Source organism: Phalacrocorax carbo, chromosome 3 (assembly GCF_963921805.1).
Source record: "Phalacrocorax carbo chromosome 3, bPhaCar2.1, whole genome shotgun sequence".
Classification (NCBI taxonomy): Eukaryota; Metazoa; Chordata; class Aves; order Suliformes; family Phalacrocoracidae; genus Phalacrocorax; species Phalacrocorax carbo.
The window spans coordinates 9,089,255-9,114,966 of NC_087515.1; the positions used below are offsets into that span (position 1 = coordinate 9,089,255).

The 25,712-nt window shown below is 38.7% G+C and overlaps 1 protein-coding gene across 5 annotated transcripts in view; it reads right to left on the reverse strand.

The window, feature by feature from the left end:
• The window catches only part of RGS7 (regulator of G protein signaling 7), a 246,041-nt gene that overhangs the window by 50,792 nt on the left and 169,537 nt on the right, over nt 1-25,712 (reverse strand). For all 5 annotated transcript variants that reach the window (XM_064445778.1, XM_064445776.1, XM_064445775.1 and 2 more), the window contains exons 5-6: nt 17,490-17,596; nt 6,503-6,554 (exon numbers count right to left, since the gene is read on the reverse strand). In XM_064445778.1, coding sequence (XP_064301848.1) covers nt 6,503-6,554; nt 17,490-17,596 — 159 coding nt within the window. The remainder of the gene's footprint in view (nt 1-6,502; nt 6,555-17,489; nt 17,597-25,712) is intronic.

Sequence of the window (25,712 nt, forward strand, 5' to 3'; positions counted from 1 at the left end):
GAGCTGACTGGAAAGCCTTTTCAGGAAATGCCTCCTGCTTACAGAGCTCTCACTGCAGTGGTTTGTCAATGTCAGAATTAACAAGGATCAGAACAAAATTCAGGACATACTTGGTGAAGTGAGACTTTCTTTTCATCATTTATATGACAGAGATAGCTTCTAATGAGTGAATTATGTAGCTCTGCAGAGAAATGTAATGGGATACGGATTCAGAGTGGAAGAAAACCTTGTAGGTCACCTCTTCCATCTTGCTGCTAACGCAAGTTTCTCTCCTAAAGCTCATTCGATTTGGTTCTGCCCAGATTAAATTTTGTGCATAGCAAGCACTGGCCCCAGCCACATTTTCTTGAGGGATGATTCTCCTTGATAGACTGTACTCCTTGTTTAGTCCTGCCATCAAGATCTTAGTCAATATATTCTGCATGTGTAGTTTCTCAAAGCAAAGTCACTCACTTAAGGAGCCACAACCCAGTCTTGGCAACAATTCAGTACTTTACTTGAGTCTGGTGGAAAGAGTCTGTTTCTTACAACACCTAGAAATCCAGAAAATGTTGAGACACTTTGAGACAGGTTCTTAAAGGAGGGAGCTCTATTAAGGACCTAAGAGGGTTGCTTGCAGGAGTCATTGCTGACATATTCTGGCTGACACTAGCTGTTGAAAAAATGAGAACTGGGCATCAAGATTCAAGATTTTAGAACTGCAGAGATTATTTACACTATATTGGTGAATTTATCCTCATTCTTATGGCATAAATTTTAACAAATAAATTTTTATTCATATCTGACAATTTATACCGAAGAAAATGCTACTCTGCTACTAGTTTTGCCCCAGGCTACTGACTCATATTTATGGATTGATTTCCAGAGATGCTGAGCACATGCAGTTTTCCAGCAGAGTTCAGCTAAGCAATAGGGCTTAGTATTTCTCAAACACAAATCGTTTACTAATAAGCTGTTGCCAAGGGAATCCCGCCTGAGCATTTGGGCAAGGAAAGTATATAATGCATCTTCTGTACAGTTCTCCTTCTAACCAGTTACTCCATGGAAAATGGTGCAGCAAGACAAATGAGAGAGAAAATTCCTGAACCAATCAAATTTCCATAGAGGGATTTGGAGCTTGGCACATAAAATACAGGGGCAACAGACTCTAGAGAGAAAATTATATGAAAATTTTCAGCATGTGAGAAACATGATGTATGATTGTAATTACTTTTTGTGCACTATGTACTCTTTAGCATGACTGCAAGTTCGGCAGAGGAGAGGCAGATGAGCCAGGTGCGATGGCTCATGGTTCAGAATGGAGCAGCAGCGGCTGAACACAGAGAATCACAGAATCACAGAATGGCAGGGGGTTGGAAGGGACCTCTGGAGATCGTCTTGTCCAACCCCCCTGCTTGAGCAGGCACACCCAGAGCAGGGGGCACAGGAACGCGTCCAGGCGGGGTTTGAATGTCTCCAGGGAAGGGACTCCACAGCCTCCCTGGGCAGCCTGTGCCCCTGCTCTGGCACCCTCATGGGAAAGAAGTTTTTCTCATATTGAGGTGGAACTTCCTGTGTTCCAACTTGTGCCCATTGCCCTTGTCCTGTCGTTGGGCACCACTGAAAAGAGTCCAGTCCCAACCTTTTGACATCCACCCGTCAGATATTTATAAGAACTGATGAGATTCCCCCCTCGGTTTTCTCTTCTCCAGGCTGAACAAACCCAAGTCTCTCAGCCTTTCCTCATAAGGGAGATGCTCCAGTCCCCTGTTCGTCTTGGTAGCTCTTTGATGGACTTGCTCAAGCACAGACAGAGACCTCAAGTAGAGGTCCCTGTCAGTTTACTCTTAGGTGATAAGAAGGTATCATTAGGAAAGAAGCTTTGTACAGACTGACATGCTAGCTGATTATCAAGAAAATGTAAGAAGGACAGATTCTTGCTTTCATAAAGATGCTGGAGAACAGCTATGAGACAACAACTTTTGCATAGCAAAAGTAAATGATTTCCTTATTTTGCTCTAAATCAGACTGGATAACAGAGTCATGAATATCTACAGAACTGCCCCAGCAGTTTACAGGCAGCACTTATCTGACAGGGAGCTGACACTTTTAAAGGGAGCAGTTAATTAAGGATTTTTTTTTTCCCTATAATGAGTTTACCTGGAAAGCTACTGAAAATATATCTGTTTTCAAAATTTGTCCTTCACAGCAGCAGAATTTAAGACTTTGCTTTGAATATATAGGAAAATAATCTTATCTAGCATCATTTACAGATCACATGGTCATATGCTTTTAGACTCATGTAGCATTATCAGTTATTTACTGTGTTCTCCATAATCTACCAAGATTCTGCAATCCTCCTTTTTTAAGTTATTTGGGAGAAATGCACACACATGAAATTACAAGGCCGAAACAGCATCCTTTTACAAATATATAGATGCAGTTGACTGTTGCCTTCTAGTACTAGTCCAAACCTCCCTAACACTGACTTCTGCACTTACAAAAGTTTATTCTGTCTCTCCTTTAAACATACTTTTTTTAATATGCAGTGAAGTGTAAGAAAAGGTGTAAGTCACACACACTTTTGAGTCTAACCATCAACAAAGGTGCACTAGAGAAAAGAAGCGAAAGTTACTAATTCTTCTTCATGTCTTATATGTCTGAAATTCTTATAAGCCTCTTACCTTCTCACAACTATGTTCATTTGTTTGCCTAGGCTTAGACTTGAGCTTTTCAATCACAAAAATAATTGTTATTTTGCTGCGAATGGAATTTTTCCTTAACTTTTCATATTTCTTATTTATGTAATTCAAAAAAAAGAGAACAGTAAGGAACTGAATTCCTCAAATTTGCAACAGCTGTGAGTCACTAAACCTCCAAGAGAACCTGATGTGTCCCTTGAGAACTGAGGCCAAATGCATATGGAATAACAATTTCATATGTGGCATTATATTTCCCCTTTCTGAGTTGCAACGGACTTAACAAGTCTCCATATTTAATTAATTCTTAATGACACAAACTGTTTTTAATCTCCCAGAAAAAAATTCTGTCAGTTACAAAATTACACCTGTAAGAAAAGAGAATATGGTTACATGTAGGTCACATGCTCTAGCCATTAGCTGCTTTCATTTCCAGAGCCAGCTTTCTGAACTGAGATCCAATTCCATTTGTCAGAAAACCAAATCATAATTCCAGAACATGACTTAACTCACAGGAAACACAAAGTGATTTGAACTACACTGGCCTTTAAAATTATTATTGTTGTTGTTGTTATTAATGTGGACACTTCTTTTCATTAATCAAATCCCACTGAAACCAATGGGATTCTACACAGAACAACATGTCCCGCATGGGTGGACCCCAGGACATATGGCAATAAAATGGGTACCTTCAACAGATGGAACCTAAGAACCTGCCTTTTTAAAAATTATTTGCAATTTGAGGCCTCTCTCTTGAGATCTTTTATAACATGATTTTCAGAGGAAAAGGAGGGAGGTTTTCAGCACTTTGTGAAAAAAGTTTCTTAAGTAAATTCAGAATGATCAGATGGTCAATATTTTGATAGTTATAATCAAAACCAAAGGCTACACAATTCCACTTTGACATACAATAAATTAATCCAAGCCCTCTTTTTGCCACCAAGACATAGTACTGCCCTATATCTTTATTAAGAGAGCGGGTCTGCAGTTCTTGTCATTTTGGAAGATTCTGTTTTCCTGTCTTTTTTCTTCATATTTTCTTCAGGTAAATATTTTTAATGAAAATATTTGATATTCCAAGCTCATGTGGAACAAGAAATTACATTTTAGAGAGATTAACATATTATGCAAAGATGTAAAGATTATTTGTTTCTGAGTTAGCTTTGGTAATAAACTAACCCATACAGTATCTCAATCTCATTTAATTTCTAGTTTAAGATTAATTATTTTCCAGGCAGTATGCTACATTCTGGACAGTAGCCCAGCTATGGGTGAGTAATGGTAAATGGTTGGGAGTAATTTTTAAATTAAAATAAAATTGTAGTCTGTTTTCAAAGATTTGTAAAATGAGGTCAACGCCAAAAAAAGTGGTTTGCCTTGTTAATAACTTTGATAAAGTAAGATTCCACAGAAAGCCTACTTCTTGCTGGCCTTGAAAGACTATAGTCATTAGTTTTAGGAAGTGCTGTTTCAAGCTTGTTCAGGACAAGTCCATGAAAATGGAAGCGCTGCACAGCACCATAATACATGACAAGAACAAAATGCATTTGCATATCTGTCATAACAAAAATTCTATTTATTATATTTTCTAGGAAGTAAAAGAATTACTGTGAAAATCTGCAGAATGTCTTTGGACTGTATTTGGGGTGGAATTTATTCTTTAGTATCCCCAAATTGTTTCAATCATACTTTAGATTTATTTTGGATTCTTGAATATTATCTGTTCAATTTTTCTCTATTCCTCTGATGGCCATTGTTTGCAACAGTTATGCAATCTTTTTTGCAAACACCTGTATTCAGTTCTCCGCTTCTCTGCCCTCTCTTTAATCCATAGAAAGGTATTGGAAAAAAATCCTCAGGCCACAATGATAATTTCTGGGACTGGGAAGATGCCAACCTAATAAGAACGCTATTGAAAAGTTGTCTTAAAAATTTATTTTCCTGCGAAAGCTCTAGCATTAGCCGATTCTAGTAACACACGGCCACCTTTGGTAGATCTAGTGCAATGCTCTGACCCTGTTGCATGGGGGAGCTGCAGATGGGTTTCTTACAGGCTTGTACCTTTGGCTCATGGCTTGGAATGAACAACGAGATGGCAGGGTTGGGGTTTTCCCTTCCTTCACCCCTCTGCAACATAAGAGCTTAAATTCACCAACTGGAACGTATTTTACAGGTCTTATATTTAAATATCAAAAGCTCTCAAATGAGTACATTTACTGTTCACAAAGGCATCTCCCTGCATGATGATGAAACTGATCCCAAGTTTAATTCTGTATTTCTGGCATGCAAAACCTGGACAGGTTATACAAGATTTCTATTTACTGACTAAGGTATGTAGTTCATTGTCTAATCCAGTGATCAGCTGTGACTAGAAAGTTAGAGTCTCTGAATTTAGATTAAAGGATATTAATAGAAACTTTCTCAGCCTGATCTCAAGTTCAGACCTGTTAAGCATATATTTATTTACTAAAATCCCCCTGGTAATGTAATACACATTACAGCTGAACAACTCAGTGTCTCTTAAAACCATAGCAAATTACTTCCTGATCTTTAACATATTAGAAGACTATACTGAAGTGCCCCTCTGAGAAAAGCAAATAACGCTTTCAAGGAAAGGAAAAAAACATTGTAATAAGTGGTAAATCAAGCATCTCTCCTTCAGCAACTAATTTCCTCATATGGAGTGGCTAATCACTCAGGTGTGGAATGAATTACTCCTCCTTTGTTGCTTTCAATACTACTTGTTGGACATCTTCAAACCTCAGTTCTTTAAAGAAAGATGAACATTTTTCTCCTTCTATAGAATGAGGAAACTGTCACCATTTTCAAACTCTACCTTGAAGGCACTCAGCTCTGCTGAGAGTCTCAGCTTGAAATTGTTTTATCTAGCAATGTATTTGAAATTAAACTGTGTCTGCTGTTCAAAGGAAGGAAGTGTCTATTGGAACCATCCATCCCTGCGGTCTTCAGGTCCCAAGGGCTGACATTGAACTCATATTACAAGTGAACATGCATCTAAATTTCCAAAAATAGAGACTTTCAAAGTCTGAGTTTTTGAAAAGGTAAGCTATCATGTACATGCTTAGTTACCTAAATAAGGGACCTGGTCTTTAGATGAGTTGAGGTCTTAAAGTCTGGATTAGAATGAATAGGGTATTGCACACAGAAAATCCATTTTCTTTAAAAATTAGGTCTCTATGTGGTGTACAGAAGACTTAATTTTGGTTATAATTTTTGTGAGTTTGTTTTAATACTTTACTAACTTTTATCTTCAGGTTTTCCTGTCTAAGGACACACCAGCAATTACAATGTGTAATTTATGACTAAAAACTCAAGAAACAGGCAAATAAATAATACAGTTCATATTAGAACCACGTTAGTTTCCAACATAAATCATTTTCCACACAGTGTATATCAGAAAAAAGTGATCTAAACTAGGCCCATCTTTGGGTCTGAATCTGAGAATAACTACTGCACAACCATCAATAAAGTGTCCTCTGCTTCACTGAAACTTTGTCACTGTAAATAATTACACTTCCTGCAGCTCACAGAATATGTAAATGGCAAGGTAGGTTTTGATGAGTTTTGAGGCTTCTTTCTTTTCCCCTCAGATCAACTCCAAATCTGACTTTAATAAACTTTTAATAAACTTTGAAAAAAGTAACAACACATTCACTTTGATATCAGCAATTCTTGCACAGGAATTACATGACATGTAATTATATTTTTAACAGTGGGATGATTAAACAAGACAGACTACAATGATGTGTTCATTCATATAATACATAATTCCCGAAAGAAATAGGAAAGATTTCTACACTGACCATAGTCTGTGTTTTCCGGCTCCCAACAATTTGATGGCCAAAAATAGGGTGTCTATAGACAAAACAAAAAAGTGGGGAACTCAAGTTAGACAATGCAAGCATTATACAGTCCTTGGATTGATACTGGTTTTCAGAGTCAATTTACATTTTTGGTAGATCTATTGTATTGTTAACTTGACAATTTTGAAATAAGCATAAAACCAGAGAATTACTTTTGTACGCTTGTTTATGGCATTACTGTCAGAATGGCATTGAAAAAGAAGAACAGAGTGTTCCTTTTATTCTTAAAGTTAAGGGAATAAAAACCACAAGGTTAGGTAGTGAGGTTGTCTTTTTCATCTTCCCTAGCAACATACCTCTCACGTGTCCTCAAGAATCAGGTTTAGAAGGTGAAAGACAGAAGTTACTTTTGGGTACATTCAGTTCTTGATTTTGGAGAGCTTTCATTAGTATATATTAATATTCAATACTCTTTCCTAGGAGTTATTTGTTTAAAAATGCCACTAAACACAATGTGTTTTCATAAAGTTATCAAAGTTCTTTTCATTTGTTGAAGTCTATTCTTTTTTCCTAATTGTTTACCAGTTGTGATTTAGAATGTGATTTTTTTTTAATGGAATGCCAATAGAAGTATCAATAACTATGCTTATTAAAACTGTGCTAAAAGCATTGTTAAAATAATTCACTTCTACCAAATGAAGAACATAAGACCATGTAGGCATTTTTCATACAAATAACTTAATTTTTAAAATGGTAACTTTTTGATAAAATGTAATGGATTATAGTATTTTACACATAACATATTTTTATATATACACATACACACATAGAGAGAATTATATATTATTTGAGCAGTTCATCTCATTAAATACGTCGACTGGTCCAAGTGGTATTTCAAAACACAGGTGTTTCCTTAGGAAGAACTTCTGCTTTACTCTCTGTTTCTTACTGTTTTTTCTCAAAGATATCCCAGCTGCCAAAGTGGAAACCTCTCTTGCTGCTCACTTGCCTCAAAACTGTTTTAATGTTCATCTAGAAACCAACAGGGCTGAAGGGTAACACATTCACACCTACTGTCAGGTTAAATATATATTGTGAAAAATCTCTCTCTATTGTAACAATGACCCATCAACTTTAATAGGAGCAATTTAGAACTTGCTATTTATCAAGCAACAGCAACGAGTTCGAGGATAAAAAAGAAACTATCACAAGCTAACTTCAAAGGCTGAGATGTGTTTCTTGTAAGCTGTTTTGTGCTCTGTACTGGAGCAGCAATAAGTTGTTCTCCTATCAATTATTCCTTTGCAGTGCCACTGAAATCAGTGACCAATACAAGCACAAATGGAAAGAAGAAGAGGAGTCCCTAAACAATGAACGGCAGCACTCAGCAAATCCTGGAGAAGCAAGAAGCTATAAAAGTAATTTAACAATGTCAGTTACATAAACCATAAAGTCACCATCGTTTAAATATACAGTTTCAAACCTGGGGATGGAGCACAGTCTTTCCTTAGAGGCATGAAGTGTATCTCGGGAGAGGCCCAAGAAGAAAAGCACAATTAGATAATTTTCTCACTAATAGTAACTGTAACCTCTGTTTCCAGGTTCAAGCTGAGCTTCTGGAAAAAGGATGCAGCGAGGGTTACTAAATACATAGAAACCATGTTTGCTCAGGTAGCTCCTGAGCTGAAACTGGCTGTGGCTCAGATTTTATTTAGAGGGGAGTACAGTTATGGCGGAGGATGGCTGGAGAAAGGTGCAGGGGAAGACCCCTTTCAGAAGTAGAGTCAGGAATTCTTCCAATTGTGGGTATACTTGCTGCAAATTCCATATTAAGGCTCCTTCTACGTACTTAGGATTTCTCTTGACAAATAACATATACTCCCATCCCAGCTGATTTTAAAAAATTAATTCCATCTTCTGATTTTGAGCAAATCCCCAAATTGCTTTTGGCATTCATTTCACATCAGGCTAGGAGGAAATACTACATATTCACGACTATATGCTTATGATATAAGAGGAGGAATCTGTTGTTTCATACATACATGAAAAGCTACCCCCAGCCAGCAAGAATACTGAAAAAAGTAGTTCTGACAGGCTCTCTGAGACATTATATCAATCAAGGATAAATCTGATATTACTGTTTTCAGTATTTAGCTAAAATAACATATTAAACTTCTATGGGGACTTGCACATTGTTTGTGGCAGGAGTGTGGGCGCTAAACAGAATATGGGAAAGGGGCAGGATCCTCAATGTTGTGAAATTTGTGAAATGCTCACTAGGAGGCAGAGGTGTCCAAGGCTTTTCTGAAGGATGAAAAGGAGCGTCCCAATGGCAGGACCTGCTTCTAACGGAGTCAGTTCAGAGAAGTGCTGAGAAGCGTGAAAATGCACCAAGGACACTTTTTATCCTTTCCAAAGCTGAATGAAACTTTCAAGGGAACAGACAAAGCAGATTTTGTTCCATTAGAGAATACCTGACCAGGACTTAGCAGGTGTGTAGTACTTGGAGTGAAAGCAACTGCAGGATGAGACTGGTATTCTGCAAAGACGAGCACGGCAGCACCAGGGCCAGCAGGCTCAGCCAACTGGCAGAGGAGGTCTCTCGGCAAAGTAAACCGATGGACAAAGAGATGGAAGGGAGATGACAGTAATTGAAAGAGACCATATTAAATGTCCAAATACCTTTAGGAAGTGTAGTGACGGGCCAGTGTAACCACACTGGCAATCTCCAATCAAATAAACATGAAAAACAGATTATGGAAAAAGCACAAATTAATGCGTATGCTGCTCAGGACAAGTCTTAGGCCCCCTGCACGACCATGTCTCTGGAGATAAAAGCAGAAAAGTTAAAAAAGAACATGAGTTTTAACTAGCAAAGCACAGGATAAGTCATAATAAAAGGTTTCAATAATGTGTTATCAGGTAAGTCAAAAAAGAAACCCCAGCAAAAGGCAAATATTATGATATGAGAAAGGGGTTCAGATAACAGTACAGATAAGTACAGAAGATTATTAGATGCCTTCCTTGTTTGAGTCTCCCAAAGGAGGGAGACTGTGGTCAGATAAAGGTCTTTCTGCCCAGGGAATGACAAGCCAGAGTGAGCTCTCCTCGCTGATGCTTTGAACTGGGCAGGCACAAGCTGCCTCTGAACTGCGAGCCGTGACCCTGCCTGCGTGGTGCTCGGCTGAATATAATGGGACCTGCTGAGAGGTGCAGCTCATCAGCTCACGCACTGCAGCATGGCCGGAGCTGGCCTCCAGCCAGCTGGCTCCCGGTGGGAACAAAGTTCAAGTCTGCCTGCAATCAGCTCTGCGAACATGCCTAAAATTAATTTTGACATGAAGATAAGACTACAGGGCAAAGTATGGGGGGTGGGGGGGTAAACCAGGAAGAGAAATATTTATATGAGGTCAAACAGTTCAGGTTAGGGGCCTGATGAAATTCATCACAGAACGCTTAAGGAATTACTGTGTTTTCATGTGGATAAACTCTTTATTAGTAGAAAACTGAAAGGCTTTGCCAAACTGAAGAATGACTCCTGGTTCCTCGGCACTGTGAGTTATATGAATGTGTAAATATTATGATGAAATTTTTGCTGCTGTACTTCTCTTCCTCCTGTATCTCTAACTCTCTCTGGTATCTAACTGGCAAGAGTTATCAAAAGTATTGGATTATCTGCATGATGCTTAAAGGGGTGCAAGTTGCCTGAAGGGCAAGCTATACACAGAAAAAAGATCCATTCAAATAACCTTTGAAACATGGGCAGTAATTTAAAAGAAATCACAGAAGGCAGAGAAGCCTCAGAAGACTACAAGGGGAGATCTATCTTTTTCAGAAAAAGAGAAAAGCTGAGATTTCCTATATTCTAATCTTTCTAGATCTAGTGTCTAGATTGAACAATTGTTCAATCGAACAATATCAATTTCTGAATCCTTAAACGCTAAAGGTTACTAAAATTTGGATTTTTCAAAAACACATTAGGTCACTGACAGTGTAAAACCCCTACTGGGTGAGAAATAAACAGGAGATGCTATGTATTTTGACCAAGGCAAAGTCCTACATTACTTTCCTACCAGCAAGTAAAGAATTATGGTATCGCCATAACATTTGTGCTCAAAAGCAGCTACAGCTGCTGATAAAGTTGTACTCAGAGTATATAACTATCATTCACTTTCAAAGCAGGGAATGGCATTGGTGGGTGCAAAGACAAGGAAAATTCTAAAACCAGACACAAAAAGTAATGGCAAGGGACAGGATTAAGACTTAAACAGAGGGAAAGTCCAAAAAATCAAGAAAAAGCTTTTTGTAAAACCTAGACACTGAAAATGAAACATGATTAAAAAAAAAAAAAGTTTCTGATTAAAGGATTTTTTACAATGCTGTGATTGTATGGAAAAAATCCATCAACAATAAACTTGTGTGCAGTTAAAATGACTGACACTTTTCTAAAGGTCTATTCCAAATTTTCATGCCTAATTGTTTTGTATTAACAGTCACGCATTTCTCGTCTTAACCTACTTCGCCATGTGTCACGCACACCGGATGAACTGGAATACCCCTTGATAAATTGTAGCAATAGAAGTAAATCTCAGGCAATGTTACTCCTTGCTGAGAAAAGACCCAGCAAGAAACCTCATCACAAGCCTCCCACTAAAGTACAATTCAGTTATTATAATGATACATTAAGATTTTGGGGAAATGTGTATAAAGGTCCCCCGTTCAGGCTGGCCCTTGAGTGCACCAGACAGCCCCTTGCCTGTCTCTGTTCTTCAGGGGCATGCTCTGAGTGCATCCCCCGGCTGTAGTCCTCCTCAGCCCCAGTGCCTCAGGGGCTCCTACCTGTGCAGAGATTTATTGTCCCAACCTTTGCAATGAGGCAAGTTAACGTCCCGCTTGCCCAAGGTCTCAGACAGAAACCCATGGAACCTTTGACTCAAAAGATCTGATTTTCCTACAAATGGAGTCTGAAGTTTACTTCATCCCTTACATGTTACAGACCTCAAATAGTTTAATGCATGTGCTGAGTTTACATCTTTCCACTTCTGTTTCAAAAGTCTCCACACAATTTCACAGTCCAGATATTTAATAATCCCTTAGAAATTTTGCTAGAGAGGTTATCCATGAAGACTGGGGGAAGATTCGCCTTGTTCAACAAGGAAAGATTAGGAAGTCAGCTGAGTCGGGTAAGAAGATCCCTGGTCTCACGGAATGAGGTCAGGAATGTGAATAGAAGGTGTGTGCAAAGGAGAAAGCTACCTACTCTCATCCCATCTATTAAAAAACCACCACAGCAGTGCAAGGAGGATCTGCCCATGTAAACGACCTTCTCTATACCTGGACTGTGCAAACAAAGCTTGGTTTAACTATTTGTTACTACTCACATATCCCAAGTACACCGTAGAAGAATTATAACATCCCTTGCAATATCACTTATTCCAATAGCACAAACATTATACAATATATGTGCCTTGTTTCGTGATCTAGAAACCCTACATATATGAGGATTTTCCCCAGGAGAGTTATGGACGTGGTATAACATGTTGTACCACAACACTAACATTTTCAAAGAGAAGATCATGAAATATCAAAGTTTTTGTGTGAAATGTAGAAAACCTGAAGGAATTATCATACTTAAGAATTTCACATTTCCTCAGAAGGAAATGTGAAGCAGTTTATCATGAACAAGTATTAGAGGGAACATTTGTCATTTTGCCATGACATCCCACTTATAGCCGGAAGGAGCGTGGGTGGTAGGATGGTTCGGGGGAAATCAAGTACTGTTTATCAGCCCAGGCAGAAATAATGCTGCCAGTTTTTGTCAGTACACTTTCAAGGCACTTTGTTTAATCGTGTCTGTTATTTGAGTAAGCAGCCAGTACAAGTCAGCAGCTAGAGAAATAAGACTTACCTAGCACTGTACATGCAATCGTAGAGCCATTTAAGCATTCAGAACAAAACAGGCTGTTTCAAGGACCTTCATGCCATTGAAGGAAAACTGGTTTCACACACACAAATACTGGTTCTCTCACATTATAGACTAATACAATCAGGTAAACTTAACCACAGAAATCCGTAATCCTCCTGTTAATAAAGGCATATGAACCAAAAACCTGTAGTACAGCACATATTCCACACTGAACAAATTGTAGCAGTGGCTGCTACACATCTTGAGCAATCCTGTGATAAGACAAATAGATCTGCTTTGGACCTACCATTAGATTAATCAATAAAAATATCTGAGCTAATGAAACAGTCACTTGTAAAAATCAGTGTTGCCCATCAGCTTTTATAAAACATGATTAATTTCTATGCATTAAACTGTATTACTGGGGAGGGAAATCATTAAGCATCTTTCAGGTACCCCTTGCTGATAGTAATAAGAAAAGAACTGTTGTTTCTGAAGCTGCTTCACTCCATGAAATCTTTTAAAATCTAATTACTGGGATGGGGGAGGAATATTCAAATCACTCATAAACTTCCCTTTGAATATTACTGCTATTCTTCTCACAGGCACCAGGGAGCCTTTATAAACTGCAGAAATCACGTCTTTGCTAAAAAATAGTTATACACAATGTCAGATGCCTTGCATGATGAATGGCAGAACTCACAGGCATTCAGTTTTACATTCCATGCAGTTGACACAAATGATCTCCTGGTAAAGGAAAAGATCTCTGGTCTAGCACTGTCAAGCCCGTACAGGAAGGATGACAGCCAGTAGTGCTCCATGATTGGCTCAGAATTATTAAAAAAGAGGTTAAGGAAGTTGGAAACAATAAAGATTTTGGCTCTGTGACTCCTCTTTTCTAACCTGGAAAGGGGATGACCATGGAAAGCAGTGGGCATGGGGGAAGTGTGTCTGAGTAGGGAGTTAAACAAGAAAAAGGAGAACTGATAGGGCAGTCAGAAAGACATGGATTTGAAATTATTTTTTCCTCTTTGAAACCTAAGCAGAACCTGTATATGCTGAGCCTGAGCTGAAGAGACAATGAGTTAGCCCTTGCACCTGCAATTGCCAAAGAAATTCTGCCAAATGCTGGATAACATAACCTTATTTTTTATTTCTAATATCTGGCTTCCAATAAAATCCCTCCCTCAAGGCACAGTAGATGATGCCGGAGCAAGGCTGTGGAGAGTGGCTGGAGAGCTGTGATGCTCAGCCACAGCCTCAGTATCCAGAATGGCCAGAGGCTGGCCCAGGACTGGGCCAAGAAGTAGCTAGCCAAGGAAGGCTGACCCAAAGAGATGCAGGAAGCAACATAATTACACGGTGATAGCTATATATTTTTTAACCCCAATATAGGCATGGGAAAACAAGGATAGAGTGGTTAAATGCATTTGTCAAGAAAGTGTTCCCTGTGGTAGAACAGGAGAAGACATCAGAGGTGAAATCTTTATCTTGCCAAAATCCATGAGTTTTGCTGCTATCTTCACCAGACCCATGCTTTCACAAGAAACTGTGAACACTTTTTCTCAGCTATTCATGCCTTCCATCTTAAAAGTTACAAAACAAGAGCAGAACCTAACGTTCATCTCAGAAAATGAATTTAAGTTAAATCCCGAATTAATGTCATCAGAAAATGGGAGTGTGGTTATCACTAGCCTCAGGTGTCCTAGGAGTTTGTTTAAAGACAAAAGATATTAGGAAACATTAATTTTTCTCTATGAACATTGACACACTTAGTATGCCTGTGCAACTTGTAGAAGAAATCAACATATCTTTCCTGGGGAGACTGTTATAGAAGTTACCAGCTGAGAGGGCAAGTCAGGCATTCCTTACCAGGACAGACATATTGTCACGTATGTGGCCATGGATGAAAGGCCTCAGTGAGTAACCCCTGGCCCCAGGAAGACCTGCCTTCTAAGGTGCACCTTGCTTTTCTTAGTTGGGTCCCTCATATCTATTTGTTCTCAGGTAGAGGAGGGTGGTTAGCAGGTATTCAGGCAATGCAGCTGTTCTAGATAGTTCAGAAAGTATCACTATCCCTGAATTTTCTTCTTTGCCTTGTTGAGACTAATAAGAAATTTCCTATCTGAGTAAGGCAATTAATATTTAGATCCATCCCCTTTCAATTAAATTGTTATCCAAGAAACTAACCTAATTACACCTGAGTAGGTCAAAGAATGATCTGGAATGTTTTGGGGTTTTTTTATTTATTTCTAAGGCCACATTATTTAAAAAAGCAGATATAACTACAATTTTACAGCCCTCCTCATGGCAAAAGTAATAACTGAAAAAGTATAATTTTGCCTGTAAAAGGGCATTTGCACAAATGAGGCACAGTCTCCACTGCTTTTATCTATTTCTATACAACATAAGGTTGTTTAAAACAAAATGAAAGTAATTTTACTGTCAGGAGGGAATGTGGCACCCTTTGGAAATCAAAAAATTAAGTGCATGGAGAACATTATTGCAGCTAGCCTGGTTTTTGTAGGTCAGGTCTTTGTATTGCAGACAGATTTCTCTGCAGGGATGGCTTCTGAACTTTTTAGTGCTGGCAGGTGCACAGTTTCCTCTTTCTATTAAAATACCCAGAAATTTGTGAACCCTGTCCAATACTCAGGGGGTCCTAGATCCAAAGCACCTGAACAACTATTCCAGTGGGAAATTCACGCATTTGCAGTTAAACTTGCCTCCCCATTGAGTATGTTATCTTCATCTTCCAATTTAATAGCTTCAGTAACAGATTCTCTATTAGCCTTAATTTAGTGGGGAATGTGGAATTTTAATGACATAAATTTTGCTGTTACAACTCCAGTTAACAGTATGACACCACTACAGATTTTTTCTCATGCTACACATTAACAGCTAAAATTGCATTGTTTTAACGCTGTTAGTATAAGAATAGCAATGCAAAAGGTACCACAGAGCAGCAAATGACCAAAAAACAGCAGATGTATACTGAGCAATACTTGAGGAAATCTTATTTCATATGCATATATCAAATAGGTGCCAAATCCTTAACTTATATAAATCAACTGATATCATTTTACAGTCTAACCCTCACTGAAGCGTCATGTCCAAACACGTAGGCTGTAGACCTCTCTGAAGAAAGCCCATGGCAGGGTAGCTGCACTACTCTCAGTTGTTCACCTTGCAGCTAATTGTAATCTATATTTTCCTTCAGTAGAATTATCATGCTAGCAGAGGTGCTCATTTCCCATGTTTAAGACAGAAGCAGGCCAGCAGCTGTGCAGAATTTAATGACCAGCACTCCTATAAATAAGTCCTATTCTCTCCAAAATGAAGTCCTCAGATATTTTTGTCCTTCTGGCTGCTGCTTGCAAAGAGACAAGGCAAAGGAGCCTCAGCCATTCCATGATTTATTTCCACTTTTCACTTACCTCATAACCACATCAGTGCCTTTCCCTCAGCAGTAAGCCCCTTCACCCACGTGCCATCCCTCTCTTCTTTGTACTGAACACTGAGGAGGATGAAGCACCATGAGAAGGAAACCTTTTCCTTCAAATCCTCTCTCCAGTATCAAGGGTAACTGTGGATCTCGGGAAGGAGGCTTGGAGTGACTGCTCTTTGTATTACCCATGTAGACATGAAACTTACAGTCCTGTTGAAGGACAGGTGTTTTGCACTGTATGACCCACAGGATCTACATATGAAAATTTGATAATATTGTATGCATGTATGCAATAATCATTCTCTTTCTTGCCACACTGTGCTGTACATTTTAAATTATATTCACTCTAAGATTCTGATTTAGACCAAATACTAGGAACCTTTCTCTTCCCTTATGTGGGTCTATAGAACTCAAGCCAAAATATTGATTAAAGGACTATACAGCAATTAATATAATACAATGTTTGAGACTGTGACTGGTCTCCAATATATCACAGTTTTCTTCTGCATTTCAAAGACCACAATCTAGTTTTATATTATTCTTGATGGCTTCTTATTTAAACAATATTTAGGACAAAGCTTAGACTTAAATATCTTGAAGACAATAGATTTTTTACTACCTAATATTATTTTTCCATAAGTATTTAACACACTTAGAAGTAACAGAGCAGGATTACCAAACTATGGTATTCACATCATCAATTTCACAGTGATAATCCTCATATAATTTCAAAGCAACAAGTATCTAGGGAAATTCTTGGAGCAGCTGTTGGGGATACCTAGCAGGAAGACCACCTAATAGGAGGAGGAATACAGAGAACAACCACCATTGCCAAAGGTGGCACAAGGCAAACAAAGTTAGTTCCTTCTCTAGAATACGTAATCAGATACTGTACAATCATATTTGTTTCAAGTCATAGATGGTATTGCTTTGCAAACTTCTAGACTGCTATTCATTATTAGCAACATTCCTGCTCCCCAGTCCCTTAGTTTGAAATCTAATATAATAAAATAGCACTATGTAGGTATGTGAATAATATATGTGTAGGGAGAAGTATACATATACATATCTGTATGTATACATCCTTCCAGCTGGTTCTGAAGCATCTGCACATTTGTTGTACGCAATGGGACTGACAGATCGATGTAGAAATGTGCCTGTGCTTGTTTGAAGAGTACACACTACTTCAGTACTATTCTGTTACCAATAAGGAAATCCTCACATAAGAATGAATATAAATATTACCCTCAAATTTTTATCAGATATCTGCTATAGGCTTAATTAAAATACCTCCCCCTTTCCAAACTAAGACTATGTTAGGAATAAGAATCAATAAGATAATTTAATTTCCTTTAGTATATTTCCAAAATACTAGGTGAATTTATGTCGTGAGAGATACTTCAACACTTAGGATTATCACACTTTTTCCAGGGATCAAAATGGTCACTCAACACTTTGCTGAATTAATTTCTAAATAAAATTCTTATACCATTTTTTACTTTAAAGGGAATTGCCACCATTTACTAGGTTACACAAGAGGCAAAGTATGGTTAAAATTTGCTATGAACCTTTGTGTAAGGTCTTTAATAGAAGCCTCCATTTGTGCAAGTCAAGAACATATTGTAAAGACTTACCTGGAATCGATAAAATGTGCCATCATCCTTTAGTGTTAGAACATGGTCTGAGATTGGAAAGAAATAGCCATGTGCTGCCATCAGTGTTCCCAAATGTAGAGCTTCCACTGTTTGAAGAACAAAAGAAAGATAAATTTAAAAAATTAAATAACTACTTTTCAGCAGTTTCGTTTTCTTGTTCAGATTAACATTATCTCCTGCAGATAACCACTTGACTCTCAGCCAAGGTCCTGCCATCATGAAAGCGCTGTCTTTTCCATATAACATAATAGTGCAACCAAAAAAAATTCCTTTATTTTCTTTAACAAATGGCTATTAGATGTCCCTTTTGTACCTGCAGTTCCACTATTTACATCAGCATTAGCAGGTAGCTACCACAGTGTTCACTCACTTGCTTTGAAGCTGAAAACAGCTATCATTTTTACCCTGATGGTGCAGCCCACTTTTCCTCTTCAGATTACATGATGTTTAAATAGTTTATTCCTATTGCATGATATCTTCCTCACTAGATTTATCAGAACTACGGTAAAGGATGGAGATTTCCTTGAAAGTTTCTCATTACTGGGAAAATAACAAAGGATCACAGAATTGCAGAATGGTTGAATTTGGAAGGGACCTCTGGAGGTCATCTGAGCCAACGCCCCTGCTCAAACAGGGACACCTAGAGCCAGTTGCCCAGGGCCATGTCCAGACAGCTTTTGAATGTCTCCAAGGAGGGAGACTCCACAACCTCTCTGGGCAACCTGTGCCTGTGTTTCGTCTCCCTCACAGTAAAAAATGTGTTTCCCAATGTTCAGAGGAAACCTCCTGTGTTTCAGCTTGTTCCCACCGACTCTGGTCCTGTCACCGGGCACCACTGAAAAGAGCCTGGCTGTCTTCTTTCCGCCCTCCCACCACGTATTTATACACACAGATGAGCTTCCACCTGAACCTCCTCTTCTCCAGACTGACCAACATCTTTTCTCATAGGAGAGATGCTCCAGGCCCTTAAACATCTTTGTGGCCCTCTGTTGGACTCTCTCTAATGTGTGCATGTCTCTCCTGTAGTGAGGAGTCCAGAACTGGACACACAGAGGATGAATTAAATTCACTTTAATGAACAAGACCGTAATATGCAACAGTCAGGTTTATATGTGCTCTTATATTTTCAGTGAATCACTGTCCAGTATCATTCCCTGAAATCTCTTAGTACTGTCATGATTTGGCTGACAAGAGCACAATGTTGTAGGAAGACAACAGCATTAGTTAGAGTCATGCTCTTGTTGCAGTATTTAAGTCTTACTCTCTCCTTACCATATTTCTTTACCAACCTTGTAACAACTCCAGTACATATCCCTAAAATAACTGCACAGGAATTTCTGCTGTAACATCAAAAATTTCCTAGCATAACCTGATAACATCAGTTCATAACCACCGAAGCATCTTAATTTTAAAAGATGAGCCCTGGAAAGGAGCACAAGGGTTTCTGAGCTTTATGACAAAGTCACCAGTTACAGGAGCTGGTGCTAAAGAGGTCACTGCTGAAAGGCAACATCAGGGGTGAGAAAAGGAAAAAGATCAATTAAAAGGCCATAGTGGACACCTAGGAAGTAAGGGGAAGGTGGGAAAGGGGAGGAAGAAAAAGATAAAGAGAAAAAAGACAGAAAAAGTGAGGTCTGCCGAAAAAATGAGGGATCTTTGATCTAAAATATGAATTCAGCATGAATCCAGAAAGTATGCAGAATCAGGAAGGATGCATATTTGCACTATGGAAAACACATTACACCACCATGACATACACAGACTCGTATTTATCCTCTAAAAAGAGCTCATTTGCTCCTATTGCCTGTAATTTGGCTTTCAGCAATGGCAAGCATAAATGTTGCAGCACAGATCTGTCTTGTCCTGCCTTTTTAAAACATCACTGCGGCATCTGACCAGCAGTCACAGCATCGTCATGCAGAAAGAAATGCCAGTCCTGGTATCTGTGTTCTTGCTAACAAACACAGAAAGAGGGATTCACTTACACTGCAACCGTTATTTTGGATATGAGAAGGAAACACAGGCTTATTTATTTACCTGTACTTCATCAGCATCCCAGAAAATTCCCTTTCACCCTTTTGCTCACCTGGAATCATTCTTTGGTATAGGAGATGCAGGAGGTGGAGTGGGACATTTTTAAGCTAACCCAAAGCCAGCAAGGACGTGAAAGGAGCAAGAAAGGGGATCTGGGACTGTACTTAACTGAGACCACATAACCCTACCAGGGTTTATTTGATACCTAACAATCCTTGTGATCTCTCTGTTTAGCAGACTGGTTCCTGCCCCTCAGGTAGAGCCATTACCTAAAAAAATCCAACACACCCTGTCCAGCAGCGAGCTCTCTGGCCTGCTATAAAATGCCACAATCCTGTTAACAAGCCTTCTCCTGGTTGTGAGTTTACAAGAAATCTAACAGAACAAAGGTAGTTGCTTCACTCCTTGTGCTTGAGATGTCTGCGAAACCCCACTTGAACTTTTTCTGAATTAATGTAGGTCCATATATTGATGTTATTCATTTATTTCAAGCCATTACATTCTACTATCCCTTGGATCAGTAATTTTGAGCCAACACTTTCTGTAGCGAGTCAGTTGCTGAGGTTGTTTTCATTTTGGTTCACTTCATCTACCTTTTAATTTTATTAAGCTTTTCTTTGTTCTTCACACTGCAATTTATTGCCAATTCCAAAAATTTTATTTTTGCAGGTGTTATGTATCTTTGTGGAATGAAAGAAAAACAAAGGAAGAAATGTGCTGACATTTTTTAGGGAAAGAATTTCTTAGATAAGGGTGACAGGGCTTGCCAGGGAGCTCTGACGCAGATGAGAGTGCATTCATTCTCTTCAGATTTAGCAGAAACTAAATAGACTCCAGATTTATTTCATGTTCTTCCCAGATTCTGAATTTTAATATTTTTCAAGAGCACAAGGAGCTCACATTATTCCCTTTTACCCAGCAATCTTCAGACCACATCTGGACTACTATGTCCAGTTGCAAATAACATGTCCACTCCAATACAAGAAAGACATCGACAAACTTGAATGAGTCCAGTGGTGGGTGATGAACATGGTTGGGGCTGGAGAACGCACCCTGTAAGGAGAGACTGGGGGAGCTGGGCTTGCTCAAACTGAAAAAGATAAGGTTTTGGGGCTGCCTAGCAGCACCCTTCCAATGCCTAAAAGGAGATTACTAATGAGGGAGCCGAGATCTTTATGGAGTTGCATGGCAATTAAAAAAAAAAAGAAAAAAAGAGACAATGTTAATAAACTAAACTAGGGCTGGTTCTGACTTCAGCCAAGCAGCAGAACAGGCTGCCCAGAGAGGCTATGCAGTCTGCATCCTTGGAGGGTTTCAAAACCTCAGTGGATAAAGTCCTGGGCAACATGTTTGACTTTACAGTTGACCCTGCATTGACCAAGAGTTTGGACTAGAGTCCTCCTGAGTTCTCTCTCAACCTGAGATATATCACAGCTCTGTGACTCTACGTGGGTCAAGAAGAAGCAGAAAATGGAGCAGAAAAAAGGGATGGAAACAATTGGAGAAGAAATTATTTGAAAGCTCCTACTAGAGCAGCCTATAATCCTGGCAACACTGGTTACAGTAGAAGTAAAAGCTTATATCTCTCTCACTGAGTCATCTACACAAGTATATAGTCACTACTAGTTCTCTGCAAAAAATTGAAAGAGCGACCTGGCCTTCTCCAGAAGCCAATTAAGGTTATTTAGGATCTCAGTCATTCCCAATATGAGCCTATATCTCTTCTTAAGTTTTGTATGGAGACTAAGGTGGTTTTACTTTCACCTCAGGCAATCTCATTCAGCTAGGATGAATCTATACTCACTCAGTGTTAAGGTATCTCTCTGCCCCTTTAGCCATTAAGAGTTAATAGGGACATATAAACTTGTCACATCTCTTCTTTTTTCCTTCAGCTAATAGACAATTTTCATTTTTTAATGGCTATCAAACCAGCAACTTATTCCAGCATTGCATAAATATAAACACACAAATATACCTTTTTAATATCAACCTAAGATCCACTGTAGCTCACACTTGGGAATGTGAGCAGTATCTGCTTTATTAAAAGAAAAAAAAACACCACACATGGTATAAGAATGAAGACATTCATTTGAAAGGCTAAAATCTCCATTGGTATCATCTGACAATGGAGCAACTGCATAGCTAAAGCATTATCAATAATCTTTGCACAGAGACTGAATAAACTATAAATGCAATATGGCTCAAACAGCTGAACAATGTCCACAAAATTGTAACCCTGCCTCATACCAGACTGGTAGGGGACTAACACAGCTGCTCTCTGCACAGCAGCACTAGAACTTCTGCACAGAAAGAAAATTCAGCTCTCAGGAGGTTTCTAATCTCTAAGCAAGAAGTTGTCCAGTGTACTACGAACACAACGAAGGCAACACTTGGATATACATCTCAATTTGCTAAAATGAGACTGAAAAATAAATACTGTAAGAAGCCAATGAAGTGGAACAGTAGGATTATAGGAAACAAAACCATGAGCTTGAAAAGGAAAATGTAGCCAGCAGCAGACTAGTCCTACATGCCTAAATGCATACAAGTTCAATTTAGACATCTTCTGTATCCCCCAGCTATTCTTGCATGTGAAGTTAGGGGATTTTCACATAAGAAGCACGTTTCATCTGGAAGAATGGCAGATGGAGATTAGGAACATCAAAAACTTCTATGAAGTTTATTAGATAAGAAGAAAAAAGAAGCCTGAAAACATACTTTTAAATATAAAGGTTCCCAGGTAGAAAGAGTAATGTTTATGTGTATTCAGAATATAAATCCAAAAAATATTGGAGGACCACAGGCTAAAAGCAATAAAATACTGGGGGTTTAGGTGGCATGTGTACACAGACACACACAGAAATGTGGTATCTACCTATTATTTCCCAATCCAGAGGCACTGTGTGTAAGAATATGCAATGTAAACTACATTCTCAGAGTACACCCAGATAGCCTCGCTGAGAAGGCATAATTCAAACCGCAGTCAACTGCTATACAATGAATAAAAACTACAGTCAGAGATGTCACACAAAAAATCTGAGGGAGGCAAAGCTCATGGAGGTGTAACTGGTAGAACAGAGTAGCCTTCAGCATCCTCTCTTCTTGACTGCTTGTTTTGGAGACATCAGTTAACTGAGGTTCCAGGTATACTTCCTAGCAGTGATACTGCTGAAAAGTGGAAAAGCACGTTCAAGAAACAAATTTACCCAAACCACTGTTTTAACTTTCCATACGTGAAAAAGGACAGTGTTGCAAGTTATAGCAGCTAATGGAAAATAAATGCCTCAGGTGAAAGACAGAAATACATCTTTATGAGCCTGTTACATTTTAACAGGATATGAAATATTTTATATAAATTCAAAATATTGCTGTGGGTGTAGTTTTGATCCTTAACGTGTATGCTATTGCTGGGCTAAAAAGCTCAGAAAAAGCTTAAAATTCCATGGTTCACTCTGCTGTTGAACTTTATTTAGCTGAGTGGGTGAAGTGAACAACACATGTACATAGACTGATTAGCAATCATTTTTGTGAGAAGTAATATTGCCCAGCCATCTGCTGTGCCATTACAAGGAGAGTGATCTTGATGGATTAAATGGTAGTCACTTTTAATATACTTTGTTATACAAGACAGTCAGACATTCTCAATGTTTTGGGACAATGCAAACCTGATGAAATCTAAAGAATTACAATATACCCTGGTTGTTGAGATTTCATTTTATTTTCTTTCTCAACATAGAGCAGTTTTCTCCTTACTGTAATAACTGTTGTATGGATTGATGACAGTTCGTTCATCTTAAATTGCAGGGTATGGTAATATCAGTGGAACAAGTTATTTCTTATGATAACATCCACAGGAGGGGATTAAAAAGGATGGATGTTCCTTGTTTTAATTTGGAATGAACATGTTTCCGTGCTTTGAAAGCCCTTAAAGGATACGTTTTCAGTGTTAAGTGTGAATTCCACTTTTCCTTGTGCATCTCAGGTCTTCAGGTGATGTTGTCTGTATATATTTTTGTTTACTCTGAAGTCCATAAAACACTTTATAGTATCATACCATTATAGTTACAGTCTCACAATATCTGAAGTGGCTTCAAGTAATCTCTGGGGGACAAAGTAAAGGAAAGCAGGGTGTCTCCCTATTCTGCTCCACTTTAAAATGGTGCTTTTTTCAGAGTCTGCTTTATGTTCTTTTGTGCAGCTCAGTCCTGGAGAAAGAATTCCTACAAGGAATGCGGCTTGAGGCATTTTGTGTCCTTAAGTTTGCTATATGATGTAAGTGACAACGAAAAACCCAAACTTGCAAGTTTTTCATATACTTTTTGATACAAAAGTGTCAAACAAATGAAAACTTCCCTTTCCATCAAACAATAAAGTGTTTGTTATTTGTCTAGTCTAAAATCCGTCACAGTACTGAAGTGCATTGCTAAGCCACACGGCTGCCTGGAAAAAGAATTAATGAGTCAGAACTTCACAAGCACACATTCATTTTAAGTGTCGAATGCCAAGACATTATCACTTACTCTCACCTCACTCCTGCTGTCATTTCATTGCCAGTGTGAACACAAGCTGCAAAGGATTAACTTTAACTTAAAGTAATAAAATACAACTTGCTTCTCATGCTCACACGAAGCGTAGGAGAGACTCACTCCCTGGGCCTGACTGTGGCATTTAAAGAGGGGAAATTAAAACAGCTAGAAAAGTTCTTGAACACCCACGTCACTATAAACCTCTCTTTTTTGTCCCATCCAAAGCACTGATTTTGCAAAGGGAACAGCACTCTATCAGAGTAACTTCAGGGAAGGTAAGAGAGTCATGAAGGAAGAGGCACTATTTACCCAAACACAGTTAAAATGAGATTCACGCTTGATTCAAAGATACTCATCACAAACCAAGTTACCTGTCACCACACCAGCTTATCTAAATAGGTAGGATTTTGCTTGTGCTGTGTGCTAGACAGTGGCTGCTGCTGCCATCAGCAGGCCAGAGGCATCGGTAGGAACATCGCTCAGCAGGTAAGGGGGAAAACCTTTCAGAGGCGTGCCATGAATCTGCCCAAGGATCAGTAACATCCTCCCTTACAGTCTGAGCTGATCTATAACATAGGGTGTCACTTATACACATATCCCCAGTCTAGATATAATGATATATACCTGAAATGTTGACTACTTTGTACACAAAAACATCCAGCAAAATGCGGACACTCTACCAGTCTTGCCTTATGTGCTCACAGGATGTGGGTGAATTGGGAATGACCTAAATGTCTGACATAACCCTGGAAAGATTTCAGACAGACAAGATGAACAGAAGTCACGTCACAATGGAAGACTGAATGAAAGAGGAAGCTCACCTACAGTTTCTTGAAAGAAAAAGAAAATGTGAAGCAAAAGACCTTTCTTCACTCACAAGAAAAGGAAAAATAAGAAAGAAAAAAAAAGGAGGAAAAAAAAAAAAAGAAAGAAAGGAGTTATCAAATAGGAGACAAGAAGAAGTTAGTCCTTGAAAGACAGCTAGCAATACACAAACGTTCCTCTTGAAAACATTTTAAGTATTGTCTGTTAAATTTTTTATGTGATTGTTTCCCACTGGATTTCAGCTGATTCACATTCTAAACTGTTGCTACCTCCTACTAAAGCTTGGCTTTTATTTTCTTAATAAAACTGTATCTTGAAAGGTAGACCCCTGAGACCTCAAAATGTAATGACTTGGTGAGCACCACAGCTTTCATGTTGACAAAAAAAGGAAAAAAAAAAGAGTTGCAACTTGCCGTCTCATGAGGCAGACAAGATTTGTTCAGTGTTTTCATTTGGCATACTGGACGCGTGCAGCTACACAGGGTAGAAGAAATCCATCAAGCTGCAAGCATCAGGCAGACTTAAGTACCAGAGAAAACAGAACATGGCATAATCTGGACACTTGATAACCAGTTCATTCAGCACATGGTGATGAAAAGTGGCCTGAATGTGTTTAAAATTGCCTTTAGTTTTCTTGTCATCTCTCGCCTCATGTTTTTAAAATATCTACCAGTATCACACCAGCAATCAGGCCCTCCAATGGTGGAAATCAGCTCTGTACCCACCAGCCCAAGTCAGCATTTATAACACATTTCTTCTAATTTTACTATTACTACTCATGAATTTCTTTATTTTCAATTTTGCAGAAAACACAGAC